At 44.7% G+C, this 13,660-nt stretch overlaps 1 protein-coding gene across 18 annotated transcripts in view; it reads right to left on the bottom strand.

Annotated features, from left to right (window-relative positions):
- Positions 1-13,660, bottom strand: part of LOC129853625 (ankyrin-1-like) — a 192,295-nt gene that overhangs the window by 169,383 nt on the left and 9,252 nt on the right. For 5 of the 18 annotated variants that reach the window (XM_055919849.1, XM_055919855.1, XM_055919857.1 and 2 more), the window contains exon 1: positions 9,722-10,787. The exons of 11 other annotated variants lie outside the window; for them this stretch is intronic. In XM_055919849.1, coding sequence (XP_055775824.1) covers positions 9,722-9,847 — 126 coding nt within the window. In that variant the 5' untranslated portion in view covers positions 9,848-10,787. Of the gene's footprint in view, positions 1-9,721; positions 10,788-13,660 lie in introns of those variants that run through there. 2 more of the 18 variants (XM_055919859.1, XM_055919873.1) reach the window with 1 other exon arrangement.

Here is a 13,660-nt window from a genome sequence, read left to right as displayed (position 1 = left end):
TACCACTTTAGCAGACAACTCAAGATAATAGAAGACCTAAAAAGTTATCTAAACACCTCAGGGCTAAGTTGGGTCAGTTCAACCATAGTTTAACGACCCTTTCTGCTTATTTTATGACCCACAACACAAATCTCTTTTCCCCAGACATGCAGAGTTCAATTAGTTATAGTTTTATCTAAAGCTAGAATTTGTTTTAACTATTTATTAACAAAATTCCTAACAGTGTTTCTGTGTGTTTCTGTGTGTTTCTGTGTGTGTTTATGTGTGTTTCTGTGTGTTTCTGTGTGTGTTTCTGTGTGTGTTTCTGTGTGTGTTTCTGCGTTTATGTGTGTGTTTGTGTGTGTGTGTTTATGTGTGTGTTTCTGTGTGTGTTTCTGCGTGTGTTTCTGCGTGTGTTTCTGCGTGTGTTTGTGTGTGTGTTTCTGCGTGAGTTTGTGTGTGTGTGTGTTTATGTGTGTGTTTCTGCGTGTGTTTGTGTGTGTTTCTGCATGAGTTTGTGTGTGTGTTTATGTGTGTGTATCTGCGTGTGTTTCTGCGTGTGTTTATGTGTGTGTTTCTGCGTGAGTTTGTGTGCATGTGTCCGGTGCAGCTCTATCAGTAAAGTGAGAGAAGTGTATCTGTCACCAGGAAGGGATGACCTTGCTACAGTACTGTAGCACTGTGAGGACAGGGGAAAAAAAGGGACACTCCAGAGAGCAGATAGATACCACAGACAGCTGATGAAACAGCCGCATAAAAACAGGTGTCAAGTGGCGAAAATGAGGAAAAAACCAAGTCAAATAGTGAATACCATTATATCTCCACGGAAGCATTGGTGAGATAAATAACTATCAGTGAGCGAGCCATCGTGCCTGAGATAAGATGCCTTCGGGGAAAATATTCCGTGAAAAAAAGCATAAATGGGGAACACAATTCAACCATAGCCTCTGTATAACCCAGCACTGTCCTGTGTGTCACCCTGCTCTGAGACTAGTGTTTACTGGATGTGGGTGTGGGGACTCAAATATCCCCCTAAAGTGTCCTCCTGTCTGCACCACAAACACAAACTCAGAACCTCAGGCCCACGGCTACAGCAAGAGTGGACACAAGACATAACAGTATGACTGTACTTCAATGGTTTAGAAGAGAGAATGGAGAAAGAGAGAGAACGAGAGAGTGCCCCCTGAGTTAACATCTGCTCCAGAAACCATGATAGCCTCTAAGCTGGAGAGAGGGGAGAGGAGGGAAGGCAGGGGAGGGGAAGGCTGGGGTAGTCACAACACTTATTTAACAGACTTTATTAAGCTGGGTGACTGCTGGTTACATAAGTGACATGGGATACTCTGTAACAATACACTTTCAATCAAAGTTGGGCTGCATTGCCAGAATGACTGTCTCTCTCCCCTTTGCTGGTCTCTCCCTCCACTCCATGGACTCCCATACTGCCCGCCACACACACACACACACACACACACACACACACACACACACACACACACACACACACACACACACACACACACACACACACACACACACACACACACACACACACACACACACACACACACACACAAAAACAAGTAATGTGGGCTCAACAGCCATGTAGGACGAAATCAGTAATAACAGCCTAATAAAAGATAAACGTGATAAAATAAGATGGGGCATTTCCACCTGCTATTTTCAGAGGACAACAAAAACAAAGATTAAATGCTGAATTGAGTGGTGGGGGCCCTTGAGGGCCCATTGGTTCTCAGGTCCATGAGTCACTTGTCCATATCTAAACACACTAATACACCCATAGCACATACTGTATCTACCAAATCGGTTTCCCAGCTAGCACATTTGGTCCATTGGAAGTTGTGGGATTGTATGTTTTTGGTTTTACATTTTTGGTGGTAATGAAGCCATACACTTCCTGAGCGGACGTTCTGAGAACAGAAGTGAAAATTTTGCCTATAAAGTGCTTGCAGTTGCGTCACAAATCACCTAGCAACCGCACCCAGTCTGTTGAAAGTCTTCCAATCATCCACATGACTGGCTGCGTTTTGCTACCACTGGAAACTTCGAGAAAATTGCCCATTATTTCGTTTTTCTACAGACCCAGAAAATGGAGGCAGTGGGAGAACCTATTAAGGTAAGAAAATATACAGTATGTTGAAAGTGATCGGAAACGATGCTAGCTTGCTACGCAAACTTGGTGTGCAGGCTAATTCACGTTATTCTAAAATGTATTAAATACATTGTTTTCCTTATCAATCTACAATCTACACACAATACCCAAAAATGACAAAGCAAAAACAGGTTTTTAGAAATGGTTGCAAATGTATTAAAAATAAAAATTGTACATAAGTATTCAGACCCTTCGCTAGGAGACTCAAAATTCAGCTCAGGTGCATCCTGTTTCCATTGATCATCCTTGAGATGTTGTTACAACTTGATTGGAGTCCACCTGTGGTAAATTCAATTGATTGGACATGATTTGGAAAGGCACACACCTGTATATACAAGGTCTCACAGTTGACAGTGCATGTCAGAGCAAAAACCAAGCCATGAGGTCGAAGCAATTGTTCGTAGAGCTCCGAGACAGAATTATGTCGAGGCACAGATCTGGGGAAGGGTACCAAAACATTTCTGCAGCATTGAAGGTCCCCAAGAACACAGTGGCCTTCATCATTCTAAATGGAAGAAGTTTGGAACCACCAAGCTCTTTCCTAGAGCTGGCCGCCAAACTGAGCAATCGGGCAGAAGGGCCTTAGTCAGGGAGGTGACCAAAAACCCGATGGTCACTCTGACAGAGCTCCAGAGTTCCTCTTTGGAGATGGGAGAACCTTCCGGAAGGACAACCATTTCTGCATCACTCCACCAATCAGGCCTTTATGGTAGAGTGGCCAGACGGAAGCCACTCCTCAGTAAAAGGCACATGACAACCCCCTTGGAGTTTGCATAAAGGCACCTAAAGGACTCTCAGACCATGAGAAACAAGATTCTCTGGTGTGATGAAACCAAGATTGAAGCCTTTGACCTGAATGTCAAGCGTCACGTCAGGAGGAAACCTGGCACCACTCATCATTTGGCCAATACCATCCCTACAGTGAAGCATGGTGGTGGCCGTATCATGATGTGGGGGTGTTTTTCTGTGGCAGGGACTGGGAGACTAGTCAGGATCGAGGGAAAGATGAACTGAGCAAAGTAGAGAGATCCTTGATAAAAACCTGCTCCAGAGCGCTCAGGACCTCAGACTGGGGCGAAGGTTCATCTTCCAACAGGACAATGACCCTAAGAACACAGCCAAGACAACACAGGAGTGGCTTCGGGACAAGTCTCTGATTGTCCTGAAAAGAGACCTGAAAATAGCTGTGCAGCGATGCTCTGTATGGACCGACGCCGGACAGGAGAAGCAGGTACGGGGAGTCAAACATTTATTCAGGAACGGACATGGAACACGACAAGAACAGCGTCAGCACATAGGTAAAACAAGGACATATGACAAACAATCCCGAAGCAGGGAACAGAGCTAGGAAACAGACATGAGTCCACGTGAGTCCAATGAGCGCTGATGCACGTGACGGGAAAAGGCAGATGTGCGTACTGAAGGTCGCTTGAGTGCTTAAAGTTGGGGAGTCTAGCGTCATCAAATCAAATGTTATTGGTCACAAACACATATTTAGCAGATGTTATGGCGAGTGCAGCGGGTGTGTACAGTCTCATACCCAAGTAGACTCGAGACTGTAATCGCTGCCAAATGTGCTTCAACAAAGTACTGAGTAAAGGGTCTGAAGACTTATGTAAATGTCATATTTAAATTTGCATATTTAAAATGACTAAAAACCTGTTTTGCTTTGTCATTAGGGGGTATTTTGTGTATTATTGCCGAGAAAAAAAATGTTATCCATTTTAGAATAAGGCTGTAACGTAGCAAAATGTGGGGAAAGTGAAAGGGCGTGAATACTTTCCGAAGCACTGTAATGTTTGCTAGTTAGCTAACTTTACATACTGTTTAGATAGCTTTCTACGTAAATAAAAAATCACCAGCTTGCTAACTTCATATTAGCTAGTTAGCTACCTTTATGTATTTATCGTTGTAACTCCAAATGCAGTTATAGCTAGGTTAGCTAGCTAACAGCCATGGAAGAGGGTGAAAGGATTAGCTAGCACTTCCAGTTGTCAGAGAAGGGAGAGTAGGCTACTCTGGATAGAGCAGGTAACTTTGTGGGAGGACATTATGAAACTATTCTCAAATTCCAGTCCCTAGTGAGAAAAACTGAGGACAGAGAGATATAGAAACATAATATTCAGGGCTGTCTAACTTGAGTATAATGCAGCCTGTTTCTTTGTGATGTTTTCTGTCCTCAGATAGAGAGCCGTCAAACCCTGTCTGCAGAGGAAGAGGTCCCAATGAATGTCCCAAGAGAATAAGGGTACATCCTTGTATACCATGAATTACAGTATATGTTAGCAAATTCTGTGAACAAAAATACAGTTTAAAAGTCACACAATGTCTAAACCTATTACAACTGGAGCAGGCCAACCCTGCTGGGTGTGCAGGCTTCTGTTCCAGCCCTGCATTAACACACCTGATTCAATGTATCAAACCTAATTAGTTAATAATCAAGTGTGCTATTGCTGGTCTGGATCAGAAGTCTGCTCACCCAGTAGATCAGGGATCAGTGGAGTGAGGTTGGACACTTGGACAGTGGTTCCCTACTCCAGTCCTCCAGTACCCCCAACAGCCCAACTCCAGTCCTCCAGTACCCCCAACAGCCCAGCTCCAGTCCTCCAGTACCCCCAACAGCCCAACTCCAGTCCTCCAGTACCCCCAACAGCCCAACTCCAGTCCTCCAGTACCCCCAACAGCCCAACTCCAGTCCTCCAGTACCCCCAACAGCCCAACTCCAGTCCTCCAGTACCCCCAACAGCCCAACTCCAGTCCTCCAGTACCCCCAACAGCCCAACTCCAGTCCTCCAGTACCCCCAACAGCCCAGCTCCAGTCCTCCAGTACCCCCAACAGCCCAACTCCAGTCCTCCAGTACCCCCAACAGCCCAACTCCAGTCCTCCAGTACCCCCAACAGCCCAACTCCAGTCCTCCAGTACCCCCAACAGCCCAACTCCAGTCCTCCAGTACCCCCAACAGCCCAGCTCCAGTCCTCCAGTACCCCCAACAGCCCAACTCCAGTCCTCCAGTACCCCCAACAGCCCAGCTCCAGTCCTCCAGTACCCCCAACAGCCCAGCTCCAGTCCTCCAGTACCCCCAACAGCCCAACTCCAGTCCTCCAGTACCCCCAAAAGAATACTTTTGTTGTAGCCCCGGACAAACATACTTGATTAAACTCATTGAGGGCCTGATGAATAGTTGACAAGTTGAATCAGGTGTGTTTGTCCGCGGCTACAATAAAACTGTACTGTTGGGGTACTCGATTATCCGAATTAGGAACCATTGGCCTACAGTATGATGGCAGTAGCCTTACGGTCATTTGCAATGCACCCCTTGACATTGTATATTTGAAGCAGAGAATAGCTTAACTCACACTGTTTACATATTCTTCAGCTATGTGTTCTAAATTTTAAAATTATACCAGTAGACAATGTATATGAGGCTAATCATTAAACTAGATTTTGTACATGCCTTGTGCTGACATGACAATTTAGGTACCATACCTATGTAAGACTGCTGTTCATCGTATGCAGCTCAGCATTTAACACCATAGTACCATGCAAACCCGTCATTAAGCTCGAGACCCTGGGTCTCAACCCCGCCCTGTACAACTGGGTCCTAGACTTTCTGATGGGCCGCCCCCAGGTGGTGAAGATAGGAAACAACATCTCCAGCCCGCTGATCCTCAACACTGGGGCCCCACAAGGGTGCATTCTCAGCCCTCTCCTGTACTCCCTGTTCACCCATGACTGCGTGGCCATGCACGCCTACAACTCAATCATCAAGTTTGTAGACAACACTACAGCTTGATTACCAACAATGATGAGACGGCCTACAGGGAGGAGGTGAGGTCCCTCCGAGTGTGGTGTCAGGAAAATAACCTCACACTTAATGTCAACAAAACAAAGGAGATGATTGTGGACTTCAGGAAACAGCAGAGGGAGCACCCCCCTATCCACATCGACGGGATAGTAGTGGCGAAGGTGGAAAGTTTTAAGTTCCTCTGCGTACACATCACAGACAAACTGAAATGGTCCACCAACACAGACAGTGTGGTGGAGAAGGCACAACAGCAACAGCTGTTGGAGGCTGAAGAAATGTGGCTTGTCACCGAAAACACTCACAAACTTTTACAGATGCACAATCAAGAGCACCCGGTCGGGTTGTATCACCGCCTGGTATAGCAGCTGCTCCGCCCACAACCATAAAGCTCTCCAGAGGGTAGTGAGGTCTGCACAACGCATCACCGGGGGGCAAACTACATGCCCTCCAGGACACCTACAGCACCTGATGTCACAGGAAGGCCAAAAAGATCATCAAGAACAACAACCACCCGAGCCACTGCCTGTTCACCCCGCTATCATCCAAAAGGCGAGGTCAGTACAGGTGCATCAAAGCTGGGACCGAGAGACTGAAAAACAAACAGCTTATATCTCAAGGCCATCAGACTGTTAAACAGCCATCACTAACATTTCATACCTTTATTTAACTAGGCAAGTCAGTTGAGAACAAATTCTTATTTTCAATGATGGCCTAGGAACCAGAGTAAAGGTTGTCCTACAGCCCACGGAGGCCTTTGTCCTATGTTGTAATGTCCATACATTTTCCCTCCTAGTATTAATAAAGTTCTCAACAAATTGTCACTGGGTTATCATGTGAATATATCATATGAATATATGATAACCACTGGAGTTTTTTTGGACAATAATGTCCTTCAGGCTATATGGACGTCATATTTAACAATTTGCGTCTCCCCTTTTCATGGCCATAGCTAGAAGGGATCCAGCTTTTGTCAAATTAACGTCAGATTTGACATTTCATAGCAGATTAGGAGAATTTAGGCAGCATGTTAGGATAATTAGGTTAAAGTTAGGAAAAGGGTTAGGGTTAGCTAAATTGCACAAAAATTACTTTTGACAATTTGACTAAAGGCTGGATCTCTTTTAGCCAGGACCCCTTTTTCCTAGCCATAGACTACATGGTTACATTCAAGACAAGGTGGCTTTTATTGATCTGTTGTCAGTAGAGTAGGCCTAGGCCTAGGGTACCATCGTATTAACAAATAATCAGCTAATTTCTCCAGTCACATAAAGTGCAGTATAATTGCATGAAATGTTTATCAAAGGCCACATTTTTCCTGTGCAAATGGGGACCTGAGTGGCGGAGGGGTCTAAGGCACTGCATCTCAGTGCAAGAGGCATTACTACAGTCCCTGGTTCAAATCCAGGCTATATCACATCCGGCTGTGATTGGAAGTCCCATAGGGTGGCACACATTTGGACCAGCATCTGCCAGGGTATGCCGGCATAGTGAATTAGTTCGTAACCTGGTTAAATAAAAAAAACACTGACAGCTGTCTATGTTCATGTCTTGACGGGCAAAAAGGTTTCTTCGCTTTTCTGACTGTTCTTGAGTCTTACCAATGGAGTTTCATGATTTTAGGGAATCTGTAAACATATTTTTTTATCGTTGTCTTTTCTGCGTTGTTAGAGCAGCCAAATACTCTACAGAAAATGACGTGGTGATGAATCAACTACTGTAGTTTTAGGCACTGTTTTCATGCAGTTTTGGGTAGCCGCTCGGCTGTTGTTGTCAGAAGAATGAATGCAGTGGTCTTCCAACATGGCCGCCAGGCGTCGTCGTACATCAACTACAACCCCTCTATTGTGCAAAATGTTTTATTAATCAGAGATTATTTGGAGGTTTTTGAATAACTTAAAACTTTCACAGAACGTTTCAATAAGACTTTTAATAACAGTGCTAGCTTATTTTGGATTAACTTTTTGAACTGCAAGCACATGTAGGACACATGGAAATTCATTTCCTTAGGCATTAAAAATGCAAACACATGTATTTTTTATTGTGACACAGCATCAGTGAGATTCAAACCTATAATCTTCTTCTCTATCCACGGAATGAATCCACTGTGTCACCAGGATGGAGCTAGCATGCCAGGTTTTTTTACTCATACAAAGCTGTTAACTTTAGTCTATTCAAACAGACCCCATTTCAAAGGGAAAAAGCATTAAGATCAGGTGTGGCCAATTAGTGGACACAGCCAACACAAGATAGAGATAGAGGATAGAGGGAGTTTTGTTGATGCTGAGATCGGAATATATATGCTTTTCAATAACATTCCCACAGAAGCAAATTGTTTCTTAACATTCTCTGTATTGTTTGAGAACATTCACAATCTCAAACCAGTTGGAAAATTTTTCCTAGAACATTAGCAAAATCGAAAATGTAATCATGTTTGAACTTTTAGGAACCATGCAGTTTTTTGGCATGTTCCTTAAATGTGCTGAGAATGTTTCAAAACCAAGCAACTATGATGCACAATTCCCAGAAAGTTGTGGAAGGGTTGTATGCAAAATAACCATAGGACAACCACGCTCTCACCAATCTCTAAGAAACATATGGTTCTCAGAACGTTATGTGCTAGCTGGGTGACTAGAAACTCTGTTTGTAGCAGTGAAACAGCTCTCGTGACTTTCCTTTCTACCCAACTGTTTTTCCACCTCCAATACATCTGCAGCCATACACAAACTATGCAAGACAACCCCACCCCTACCCCAGCACCCGTTCTCCCCCCTCCGTCCATCTCCCTCTGCGGGTGCATCCTGTAAGGGTGAGGATCACTAGTAGCCGACAGTCAGTCAGTCAGTCTGTCTGTCTGTCTGTCCATAACTCTGTCTCTACTGCACCGGCATCAGATCAGTTTACAGCAGAACAGTCCTACAGGCAGATACATGCAGCTGGACACCAGCCCAGGGGTATACAGACAGACAGACGCAGAGGAGTGTCTTATCATATGCTAAACAATGCTCATCGATGGCTTTGATAAGTGTTTAATTCATGAAACTAAGTGAAATGTGAAGTAAAAGAGCCAAGTAGGGATTTCCCAGCTATCCCAGTCATAATCACAGATTGCGCTGATACAGGTCCATCTGTAACCCACAACACAACAGCCAGTGATTGATGAAGCAGCATGTAATGTTTGTGGCAAGTGCAACTAGTGTGACAACAGCCACCAGCGCTGGCAGCGCAGTGCACAGGTCCCAGTATGAGAAAAGCCTGCAGGTAATTATTACTCCTTAGTCAGCAGTCATTACAATAGTTCTTAAATGAGAGGTAGAAGAAAGAGAGGTAGAAGAAAGAGGATGAGGTGAGGGGCACAAAAACATGTCCTCTCAGGGAAATGTTGCTCATTGACACAATACGCCGCAGTGTGAAGACAACGAGAGGAGAGACAGGGAGAGAGAGACAGGAAGATAAAGGGAGCGAGAAAGAGGTAGAGTACCACACAGACCCATAGGACAGCTCTGCCAGGGGAGTCAGTAAATCAGGAAGAGGAGAAACAGAGTGTGCAGTGTGTTTAGTTTCCCCATTTCTGTATGCACAGTACATGTGTGTCAGTGCCACTTTGCACACACTGTAGAAACACGCATCAGTGTGTGTGCCCCAGCACCACTAACCAGAGCTTAGTATTAGAGAGAAAGAAGGGGGGCGTTTTTCTCCCTCCTGCCACCATCTCCACTGCTCCCTCTCCCCACCCCCTACGAACCCCTGTAAGCAGACCCTTTACCTTGCGCTTTTTATCTCGCGAGCGGTTCCTCTTCTTGGCCTTTTCCTCCTCCTTCTCCTTGCGCTCTGCCTCAAGATGGGCTTCTAAATCCTTGTTCTTGCGGAGATGTTTGGCAGCTTGTGCCATGTTTCAGCCTGGTTGAGCTGACTGTATTGTGGAGATGAAGGTGGTAGAGGCCTTGCGAGGTCCTGGGGTTGGGGCTGAGAGGCTGGGCGGATGCAGCACTGGAGGTCCTGCCTGCCACGAACAGACACGGATGCTGATGGTGCCGGTGTGTGTTTCCTTGTAGGGCCCTGCTGTGTCTAAGAGAGCATGCTCACACTGCCTCCTCCTCCTCTTCTTCAGCAGTGCAGTGCAGTCACACAGACATGCCGCACACACACACACACAGACAGGGAGGCAGTCCTCAGCCGTCTGCTGTAGGATGCTACTGCAGCTCTGCTCCCGCTCCTTCTCTCTTCCTCTGCCTCTTACTCTCACTCACATACACTTTCCCCGTGTAATTATTGTAGCTGCCACTCCCTCGCTCACAGATCCTCCGTTCTTCCTATCTCTGAACCACAACAAGGGAGCCGAACAGGGGGAAATTCAGGTGAAGCTGTCTGTCTCGCTTCCTCTCCCTCTCTCGAGGCTCTCTTCCTCCCCTGCTGTTCTGCAGTTCTGTGAAACTACCCCGACCCCCCTCTACGGAAATGAAAAGATTAAGAAGAGAGGGATGGACGAAGGAATAGAACAGCCTGAACAGCTTTAAGTGAAAGTCAAATCTCCCTCCTCTTGCATTGATTTGGTTTCTTGTTGCAGTTTTTTTTCTCCTCTCTAATAGTCCTGCTGCTTGTTCGTCTGTGGAAGGAAGTGCGGACAGAGTGGTGGACAGAGTGGTGGACAGAGTGGTGGACAGAGCTGTGGGCGCTACTCGCCATGGCTCTGCTACAGAGAATCACTGAGCATCACAGGCATTCTGAGTATCATCACACTCACTCACCAAGAGACCAGGGAAGACAAAAACCCTTCCAAAACATGCACATAAAAAAATTAACTGCCTCTCTTACTCACTCACCATGTTGCTCCCTCCCTCTCCCTCTATCGCTGCTCCCCTTCCCTTGCTCTCTTTCGCTGCTCCCACCTCCCTCTCTCCCTGCTCTTCACCCAGTTAGCACGTATGGTACCATGGAAGTTGTGGGAACATACGTTTTTGGTTTCCCAATGGTTCTGGGAACGAAGACATAAGTTTCCTGACCCATAAAACTGAATGTTTTGTAAATGTTATGAAAACAGAAGTGAAAATTTCGACCTGTTCCTTTGAACGTGAATTTTTTACCATTAACATTTTCTTGGAGGTTTTATTAACGTTCTGAGAATGGAAATTATAGGTTATTTGAAAGGTAATTAAATAACATTCTGAAAACATGATTCAATAAGACTGTTAATAACACTGCTAGCTTAGGTTAACTGTTTTGAACTCCAAGCACAGATAGGACACATGGAAATGCATTTACTCATACAAAAATGTGTTGTATTTTTTGGGGCATCAGTGAGATTCAAACCTAGTATGCTCTTCTGTTCTCTATCCATGGAATTAGTCCACTGTGGCACCAGGATGGAGATAGAAAGCCATCTTTTTTGCAAACTCATGCAAAGCTGCTCATTTTAGTCTCAAACAGACCCCATTTCGAAGGAAACAAGCACTCATTAAGATCAGGTGTGGCCAATCAGTTGGCGCACCCAACACACCTGGACACATTTAACAAGATAGAGGATAAAGAGAGTTTTGTTGATGCTGAGAACGGAATGCATGTTTTTTAAATAACCTTCTTAGAACGCTCTATGACCTCCACAAGTGTCAGGAGATTTGTCTGAAGTCCATATGTCAAGAGTGTGCAAAGCCGTCATCAAGGCAAACAAATAATTTTGTATCACATCTTGCATCACAGCGCCTCTCTTTGAATTGAAGAATTTCAAATACAAAATATATTTGTTAAATACTTTTTTGGTTACTACATGATTCCATGTGTTATTTCATAGTTTTGATGTCTTCACTATTATTCTACAATGTATAAAATAGTAAAAATAAAGAAAAAGCCTTGAATGAGTAGGTGTGTCCAAACTTTTGACTGGTACTGTATATATGGAGGCTGTTTAATGCCAGAAATATGGGGTTAAATACATGTTAAAAAAATATATATATTTATATATAATAAACATGTTTCCTGATCTTTGTTATATCACTCAGATATAGGAGAGACAGTCCAGAACAAACTTCCTTTTGATATTTTGGGGGGACTATCTGTTATTCAATGCATTTGTATGGGCTAATAGCAGTAAGGCCCCAACATTTGTTCATCAAATAATTTGTTTATATATTTCTTTTATACTTCAAATGTCTTTAGACGTGCACCTATTGGTAGATGGGTAAATATAAAAAAAAGCAGACTGAATCCCTTTGAGCATGAAGTTATTAATTAGACTTTGGATGGTGTATCAATACACCCAGTCACTACGACGATACAGGCGTCCTTCCTAACTCAGTTGCCGGAGAGGAACACTCAGGGATTTCACCATGGTACACTATAGGATTTTTTCATGTGGGTTCTCAAGCGGTTCATATGGGCGGTGATACACGACAGTCTGTGGCTGTTTCTCAGGAGCTTGGTGGTGCAGTTACCTCTCTTTGGATGGAGCAGGTCATCCAATGGGTGGTCAAGAGCAGTGTTGGGGAGTAGTGAACTACATGTAATAATTTAACAACATTTTGAATTAGCTTGGTGGTAGTTGAACGGCACTGAACAAAAATATAAATGCAACAGTGTTGGTCCCATGTTTCATGAGCTGAAATAAAAGATCTCAGAAATGTTCCATATGCACAAAAAAAGCTTATTTCTCTACTTTTGTTTTTACACAAATTTGTTTAAATCCCTGTTAGTGAGTATTCCTCCTTTGCCAAGATCATCCACCCACCTGACAGGTGAGGCATATCAAGAATCTGATTAAACAGCAATAAAAGGTCACTCTAAAATGTGCAGTTTTGTCACACAACACAATGCCACAAATGTCTCAAGTGTTGTGAGAGCTTGCAACTGGCATGCTGACTGCAGGAATGTCCACCAGAGAATTAGGAATGTTGCCGAATGCTGCAGGAATGCTGCCAGAGAATTAAATGTTATTTTCTCTACCATAAGCTGCCTCTAACGTCGTATTAGAGAATTTGGCAGTACGTCCAACCGGCCTCGCAACCGCAGACCACATGTAACCACGCCAGCCCAGGAACTCCACATCCGACTTCTTCCCCTGCAGGATCGTCTGATACCAGCTACCCGGACAGCTGATGAAACTGTGGGTTGCACAACCAAAGAATTTCTGCACAAACTGTCAGAAACCGACTAAGGAAAGCTCATCTGTGTGTTCGTCACCCGGGTCTGGACGTGACCTGACTGCAGTTCGGCGTCGTAACCGACTTCAGTGGGAAAATGCTCACCTTTGATGGTCCCTGGCACGCTGGAGAAGTGTGCTCTTCACAGATGAATCCTGGTTACAACTGTACCGGACAGACGGCAAACAGCGTGTATGGCGTCGTGTGGGCGAGCAGTTTGCTGATGTCAACGTTGGGAACAGAGTGTCCCATGGTGGCTTTGGGGTTATCGAATGGGCATAAGCTATGGACAACGAACACAATTGCATTTTATCGATGGCAATTTGAATGCACAGGGATTCCGTGATGAGATCCCTGTCACCTCATGTTTCAGCAGGATAATGCATGGCCCCATTTCGCTAGGATCTGTACAGAATTCCTGGAAGCTGAAAATGTCCCGGTTCTTCCATGGCCTGTATACTCACCAGACATGTCACCCATTGAGCATGTTTGGGATGCTCTGGATCAACGTGTTCGACAGCGTGTTCTAGTTCCAACCAATATCCAGCAACTTCGCACAGCCACTGAAAAGG

Source organism: Salvelinus fontinalis, chromosome 4 (assembly GCF_029448725.1).
Source record: "Salvelinus fontinalis isolate EN_2023a chromosome 4, ASM2944872v1, whole genome shotgun sequence".
Classification (NCBI taxonomy): Eukaryota; Metazoa; Chordata; class Actinopteri; order Salmoniformes; family Salmonidae; genus Salvelinus; species Salvelinus fontinalis.
The sequence above is the reverse complement of the archived record's forward strand: the minus strand, read 5'-3'. Positions and strand labels throughout refer to the sequence as shown.